The 8,414-nt window shown below is 37.2% G+C and overlaps 1 protein-coding gene across 1 annotated transcript; it reads left to right on the top strand.

The window, feature by feature from the left end:
* Positions 1-675: 675 nt before the first annotated feature.
* LOC103210932 (olfactory receptor 2T29-like) lies at positions 676-1,638 on the top strand. Its single transcript, XM_007956842.1, has one exon. The coding sequence runs from the start codon at positions 676-678 to the stop codon at positions 1,636-1,638; it is 963 nt and encodes a 320-aa protein (XP_007955033.1).
* The last annotated feature ends 6,776 nt before the right edge of the window (positions 1,639-8,414 follow it).

Below are 8,414 nucleotides of genomic sequence, written 5' to 3'. Positions count from 1 at the left end.
TAGTGTGGTCATTATTTTACCAAATTTAATCCTCATCAAACATTAAAGTCAAATTTTATTTTTCTCGTCTCTATCTGGGTGCACAGAAGAATTAAGAGTTTAATAACTTACCTAAGACACAGGTCAGGGACTTGGGAAGCTGAATCTAAGGCTGCAGTCTGATTGCAGAGTCTGTGCCCCTTAATCTCTGCTGCTTGAGTTCCCTGAGAGGTCAGCCTTGCCATGAGAGTTTTAAGACCCTAATTGGGTCCTTGAACCAAATAAATTAATTCAGCTCTAACTTCCATAAGAAACATCCTAGAAATAAGGGATTTGATTTCTCTTTGTGTGTCTCTCACTTTTTCTCTTTTTCCCAGTGAATCACTTCTTGTGTTGTATGGGACAAAGGTTCTTCATGTTCCCATGACAGTTAGAGGACACCTTCATCAGGAAACTTAATCATCCTGAACTGTGGAAAATTCACTATGTTCCCAATGCTTTCAACCCATAGTTGTGAATTCTTTTTTTTTTTTTTCCTGTTAATTTGTTGAATTACAAATTATTTATAATCCCCAATCAACAGAAGTCCTACAATATATGGAAATTTCTCCTGTTAGCACGATCAAGTTGGGGTGTGCATAACTTGAATGATCTGTGTAACTTCAAAGCTCTCCTTAATGCCCTAGGTGAAACTTCATGGACAATATCACTTGGTTAGCCAACAACACTGGAGGGAACGATTTCATCCTATTGGGATTCTTCAGTCAATCCAAAGACCCAGCTCTGCTTTGTGTGGTCATTTTTGTGATTTTCCTGATGGCTCTGTCTGGAAATGCCATCCTGATCTTCTTGATACACTCTAATGCCCACCTCCACACTCCCATGTACTTTTTCATCAGCCAGTTATCTCTCATGGACATGATGTACATTTCTGTCACTGTGCCCAAGATGCTCATGGACCAAGTCATAGGTATCAAAAAGATCTCAATCCCTGAATGTGGGATGCAGATGTTCCTTTACTTGACATTAGGAGGATCAGAATTTTTCCTTCTAGCTGCCATGGCCTATGACCGGTACATGGCCATCTGCCATCCACTCCGTTACCCTGTCCTTATGAACCATAGGATATGTCTCCTCTTGGCATCTGGCTGCTGGTTCTTGGGCTCAATGGATGGCTTCATGCTCACTCCCATCACCATGACCTTACCCTTCTGCAGATCCAGGGAGATCCATCATTTCTTCTGTGAGGTCCCTGCCATAATGAAGCTCTCCTGCTCTGACACCTCACTCATTGAGACACTCATGTACCTGTGCTGTGTGCTCATGATCCTCATTCCTGTGACAGTCATTTCAAGCTCCTACTCTTTCATCCTCCTCACCATCTATAGGATGAAATCAGCAGAGGGCCGAAAGAAGGCCCTCACCACTTGTTCCTCCCACATGACTGTGGTCACCCTCTTCTATGGGGCTGCCATCTACACCTACATGATTCCCAGCTCCTATCACACTCCAGAGAAGGACATGGTAGTATCTTTCTTTTATACTATCCTTACTCCTGTGATAAACCCTTTAATCTATAGTTTTAGGAATAAGGATGTCACAGGGGCTGTGAAGAAAATGTTGAACGTGGGGCCAGATTTTCATGAAACTATAAAGTAGGAAGTTCTAGTAATAACAGTTTCTGTTCCTTCTCTCTACACATCAGAATCTTATGTGAATGTTAGTCTTCAGACTCTCGTATCATGATGTCTCATCTTATTATCACACACACCCTTTTTTAGGTAGTTGTTTTCCTGTACTGTCCTGTTATTATGTAGGAAAGTATTCATATCCTTAGGAAATGCACAGTGAAACTATTTAGAAGAAAAAGTCATATGGACTATCAAATAAGAGAAAGAGAGACAGAAGGGAATGGTGAAACAAAAGGAGAAAAATATTAACAATAGGGGAATCTAGGTAAGCACTGTATGATCATTCTTTATATTATTCTTATTCATGCTATGGTCCTATAAAATTGAAATTAACTCCAAATTTAAACAAACAAACAAACTCATTACCATCAAGTCAATTCTGACTCATAGAAACCCTATAGGACAGAGTAGAATTGCCCCATAGGGTTTCTAAGTTTGTACATCTTTATGGAAGCAGACTATAACATATTTCTTCTGCACTGAAACCAACCAAGCCAAACCTACTGCCATTGAGTTGACAGTAGGTTTTGACTCTTAGCAACTCCCATTAGGTTTCCAAGGCAGTAAATCTTTACAGAAGTAGATTGCCCCATCTTCCTTCCATGGAGTGGCTGGTGGGTTTGAACCACCAACCTTCTGGTCATCAGTCAAATACCTTAGGCACTATACCACCACAGCTGCTGACCTTATGCTTAGCAACTGAGTGTTTAACTACTGTACTACCAAAACCAAACTCACTGCTACTGATTGATTACAACTCATAGCCACTCTGTAGGACAGAATAGAACTGCCTCAGAGGGCTTACAGGATTGTAAATCTTTATGGAAGCAGATTGCTACATATTTCTTCCAGCGAAAGGTTTCACCACTTCTTTTTTCAGTTTCTATTCTGATGGGTCCATGTTCAACATAAATATTCGTTGCTAAATATATTTAAAATGAATATACTGAATATATTTGCACACTTTAATGGAGGGCTGTTTTGTTCCATGGCAACTCTGAAAACATCTAGTGCATATTAATAATTTGAAACTGTTAGTACTTTGTGATACTTTTAGAATACACAACTTCATAAGGTACTATGGGGCACACATTAACCCAGAGTGGAAGGATGCTTTAGGTTAGGTTCCATGCAACTAGTGACATTTTACTTCAGTTTTTAAATATGTGAATTATTAGACAAAGAAGGAAAGATGGACCATATATTCAATTTTTCATATTTTTAAATATTTTTATATTTTTTTATATTCCCATATTTATTATAATATAGTAAATATTTTTATGCTATAATAAAAAGTCATAGCTAAATAAGATTAAAATCTAAACAATCCATAGCTGCTCTCCCCAATGAATCTGGGGTATAGTTTAGTTATTTATTCAGATAGGTGCAATAAAGTATATAAATTGCTTTTCTCATCATACACAAAGAGTGCAACTCTTAAGAACACGTTTGTTCGACTTAAGACTTTTCAATCTGTTCAAAACAAGGTGATTGAAGGGAGACCATGGAGATGAGTGTTGAAAGGTGACTCCATGTTACCCTCAGATGATTATGGGAAGCTGGGTAGTGGGGGTAAGGTGTATTCTCAGGAATATGATGTCAGGGAATAGGTACAGCAGGAAAAAGGATAAGAGAGTTGACCAAGAAGGAGTGGTAAATCTTGCAGTGGTGCCTCCTGTCCTGCTTCAATTCTTAGCCCATTTCTTCCCCTTCTATGCCCTACAGTTTAACAAAGAATAGTGAAATGATTAGATTTGCATTTTACAAAATGTTACATTGGTGATAATCAATTGGAGAGGTGCACAAATGGAGGCTGGGAGACCAGGTAAGTGATGATGGTGAACTGAATAATGGTGATGCAAGTTGGACTATGCCTTAACTCCATGAAAAACAGAAGGAACAGATCTGTGGTAAGTGGATCTTGATGAATGTGGTAAATAAAATCACAAACTTGGTTGCATATCTACCATTTAACAGTTGACTGTACCCAACTTGTGATGAATCGGGCAGTTTCAAAAATCAGATTCCCTTTTCCCACTGATATACTCAGTTATGTCGTGACTGTAATGTAAGAGTCTTGCAGTTTATGGAAAAGGTGTTGGAAAGCCGATTTACAATATTTTTGCTGCAGTCAGACTGACTGAATAAAATATACATGCTCTTTAACTTTTGAAAAATTGAGAAGTGTATGTATTTCCTCCTGTTTGGTAGACCATAGCAATAAACACATTTGATAGTTACAGTCAAAAGACTTTAAAAACAGGGAAAAAATATGAAACTAGTAAGGGAAAGAGTGAAAATATAATTTTTTATTCCATTTTTACCCCAAAAGATATATATATATATATATATGTATATATATATGTATATATATATGAATGAATATTTTTAGGAAAACAAATTTCATATTAGATATCTTGTTAAATACAATTTTAGAAGTATGTACTAATAAAAATTTACAGTGATTGTTCAGCTTGGAAATTTTTTAGTCAAGTTAAATATAGTATCAATGTTTAGACTAGTGGATAAGACATTTGGCTGCTAACCAGACGTTCAGTGGTTAACCCCACTAACTGCTCTGTGGAAGGAAGATGGGGCAATCTGCTCCCATAAAGAACCCAATGGGGTCACTATGAGTCGGAATTTACTCAATGGCAGTGAGTTTGGTTTTGTTTTGGTTTTAGGTATGGAAAGACTGTTACTGCTGCCAATTCCTTGTACCCAGAGTTCAAATACATTCTGGCAACTTCATTTTTCTATAGTGTCATGTAAGTAGTTGTACCCTGAAGAGTTTAAAATTATCATACTTCAGAATTTATTCATGGGTTCAAGCTTCTGATGCTACCAACATTTGAATTAATTTTTTTGCTCCATTGATAACAAGGTTTCAGAATTCCTGTATCTCCTGAAGCACACTAAGAATTATGAATGGAATTCATCACTAAATTTAGAAATAAATCAACATATGTTCAAGTACATAAACTTGCATCATTTTCCACAAATTTTCTACTTCCTTAAACGTGTTCAAAGGATGCAGATTGAAGAAACAAGACCAGTCTGTAATGATGGATCAGGAAATGAGACTTAATAAAATTAGATGTATTGAAATTCACATTTAACACAGTTTTATTTGCCTTTTTATTTACCTCTTTGATTATTATATTGTAAACGTATGTTTTTTGTGCCTGACACTGACTTCAGAAAATGTATGAAGCTCTAATTTATTGTTGGGTAGACCTGAGATTTACATAATTTAATTCTTTTTTAGTGAGAAAATTAACTATTTACCTACAACTTGATATTTTTTCTTTTCAGTTTAGTAGCTTATCTTGAGTATGTTTCCAATTCAGTACATGGAAACTGACTAACTCACCAGTTTTTAAATAGTCTATTTTAGGAGCTCTGGTAGCATAGTGGCTAAAAGCACTTGACTGCTAACCAGAAGGCTGGTGGTTCAAACCCACAGCCACTCCTCGGAAGGAAGGTTGGGCAATCCTACTTCTGTAGTGATACTGCCTCGGAAACCCAAGGAGGGGTCGCTATGAGTCGGGGCCGACTCGACGGCACATAACAACAACAACAACAACATTAATGGATTTATGGGGCTATTATTTAATCTTGAAAATTATTATTCAAAAAGAGGTTCTTGAACATATATCTTTCTTTTTATGTGTAATTATTTGTGTAAGACAGATTCCAAGAAGGGGTTTATTGCTTCAAAGGATCAACACTGTAAAAATTTTTATGCAAAGTGCTAATTTGTGTGATATAAAAGTCTAAGACCAATTTAGCTCCACTGTCAGTGAAGAAAGATAAACAATTTATCATCTTTACACTCTACTTTGAATTTCTGTCCTCCCCCTAGATATTCTTTTATGTCTGCTCTATGATCATGAAAAGCCTACTTGACCCTTTATCTTCTTGATGATTTGACCAAGGAGAGACTTCAGTGGGAGATTTGGAGGCAATGTGGGTACTGGGGTCTCAGTACTGATTCCATTAGCACTGTCGCTGACAGCTGAGACATTCAGTGACTGAAGTCTTCCACGTCTGGCCCCATATCTCACGAGTGGCTCCCCTGACCTGAAGCTACATGTGCTATGTATCATGGAAAATGCTTCTCCTCCCATGATCCCTAAGGCCTAATGCTAAAGATAGCTTCTCCTTGTTGTGAATTTTCAGTCATTCTCTATCCCTTTGTGATTTTCGTTAAACCTATCTTTAAACTCTTATCCATCATCCATTTTATTCTTCTACCTTGATCTTGATGTAATCACTCATCATTATGGGTGTGCTTTGCACTTTATGGTCTTTATCATTTGTTCCATCTAGATATTTCTCCAATTTTAATTTGACATTTTTCAACAGGTTCATTGTCTTATAGCATTTCTTAAGCTCTGAACTGTTTATCTACAAAGTTTGTTTATATAGTTAACTGGATAGTTTTTCCTTTATATAACTTGTTATTGTTTCATATATTATTAATACTAGTCTTTTATTATATGTACAATTCCTTTTCTAAAAGTGAGACTTCAATATGTGCTTACTTTTTCCCATATTGTACATAATTTCATATGGTGTCAAATATGTCAATCATTTTCTTTTAATGTGCATGAAACAGGTATCTAATTTTATTAAATCTAATTTTACTAGTAATGTTACATAATGCTCAGTGATTCAGTTGATGAGTTTTCATATAAAACACACATTCATATCTCCCCACAAGCTTCTGTAACATATGAGGGGCCAAGAATTTCCTGAGAACTCCAGCCAGAACATTCATACATAGTTGTGGATCAAAAGAGGCTTACGTATAGAAAGAAATAGAGCTAGGTTAAAGAACTTCACAGCCAGAGGTATATTGTGAATGTCATAAAAATGTTAAAATGGCCTGCCAAAAGACCCACTGATAAATACTATCCTTCAGTGGAACCTGATCAAACCTGATCAGTGGAAACTAGCTCAGATGACTTTGCTGCAAGAGAAGCCAGGGAAGAGCCACAGGATACTTTTTCTTTAAAAAAACTCTAAGGCCATCTCTAACCCTGTACTGTACAAAAAACCAAATCCTCTGCCATCTAGTTGATTCCAACTCACATTGACCCTTCAGGACAGAGTAGCAGTGCCCCATAGGGTTTCCAAGGCTGCAAATCTTTACAGAAGCAGACTGCCTCATCTTTCTCCCATGGAACAGCTGGTGGATTCAAACCACTGACCTCTTGGTTAAAAGCCAAGTGCTTTAATAACTATGCCACCAGAAGTCATTAAATCCTCCACCATAGGGCATATAAAGTCCTCTGAACCTGCATGGAAGGTATAAGGGAATATCTGGGACTGTGAAGCACCAATTGTCTGTCAGTTAGTCATAAAGTATGTAGATGCATGTTGCTGTGAGGCTGGAGGCTATGCCACTGGTATTTCAAATACTTAGTAAGCTCACCAATGGTAGAAAGTTTCAGCAGAGCTTCCAGACTAAGGCAGACTCAGAAGAAGGATGAGGCTATCCACTTCAGAAAAACTGGCAAATGGAAACTTTATGAAAAGCAGTGAAACACTGTCTAATATATTACTGGAAAACTTTATGAATAGCCATGAAACATTGCCAGACACAGTGCCAGTAGATGAGCCCCTCAGTTCAGAAGGCCCTCAACATACGACTGGGGAAGAGCAGCCTCCTCAAAATAGAGTAGATCTTAATGGCATGGATGGAGTAAAGCTTTCAGGACCCCATTTGCTGTTTAGGCATGACTGAAAATGGGAAGAACCAGCTGCAAATATCCATTAATAATCAGACTGTGGAATGTACAAAGTATGAATCTAGGAAAATTGGAAATTGTCAAGATGAAATGAGATGCATAGAGATCAATATCCTAGGCATTAGTGAGCTGAAATGTACTGGTAATTGGTCATTTTGAATCAGACAATCATATGGTCCACTATGTCAGGAATGACAAATTGAAGAGGAATGGCATCACATTCATTGCCAAAAAGAACTTTTCAAGATCTATCCTGAAATACAATGCTGTCAGTGATAAGATAGTATCCATACACCTACAAGGCAGACCAGTTAATAGTATTATTATTCAAATTTATGCACTAACTACTAAAGCCAAAGATGAAGAATTTTAAGAGTTTTATGAATGTTTGCAGTCTGAAATTGACCAAATATGCAATCAAGATATATTGATTATTGCTAGTGATTGGAATGTGAAAATTGGAAACAAAGAAGACTCATCAGTAGTTGGAAAATACGGCTTTGGTGATAGAAATGATGCCACAGACCATATGATAGAATTTTTCAAGATCAACAACTTATTCATTGCCAATACCTTTTTTCAGCAAAATAAACAGTATGCAGAAGGAGTGCTCCTTGGAAGTGAGAATGGCCAGAATTTGTCTCACCTACTTTGACTATGTTGTCAGAAGGGGCAAGTCCCCAGAGAAGGATACCATGCTTGGTAATGTACAGAGTCAGCAAAAAAAGGGGAACACACTCAAAGAGATGGATTAACACAGTGACTATGACAATGGGCTCAAGAACAGCAAGGATGGTAAGGATGGTGCAAGACCAGGTAGTGTTTCACTTTGTTGTGCATGGGGTCACTATGACTTGTAGTTGACTGGCTGGCACCTAAAAAGGTGATTCTTTTTTCCCATGGTTAATTGTTCGAAGGAGTGCATGTCCCTGGTTTAATTGTTAAGCTCATAGACCTGTCTGTTTTTTTTTTTTTTTTTTATTAGGAT

The sequence above is a fragment of the Orycteropus afer genome, unplaced genomic scaffold, assembly GCF_000298275.1.
Source record: "Orycteropus afer afer isolate SDZICR_OR568_19922 unplaced genomic scaffold, OryAfe1.0 scaffold00672, whole genome shotgun sequence".
Classification (NCBI taxonomy): Eukaryota; Metazoa; Chordata; class Mammalia; order Tubulidentata; family Orycteropodidae; genus Orycteropus; species Orycteropus afer.
Note: the sequence above shows the minus strand (reverse complement) of the source record. Positions and strands in the feature narration are given on the sequence as shown.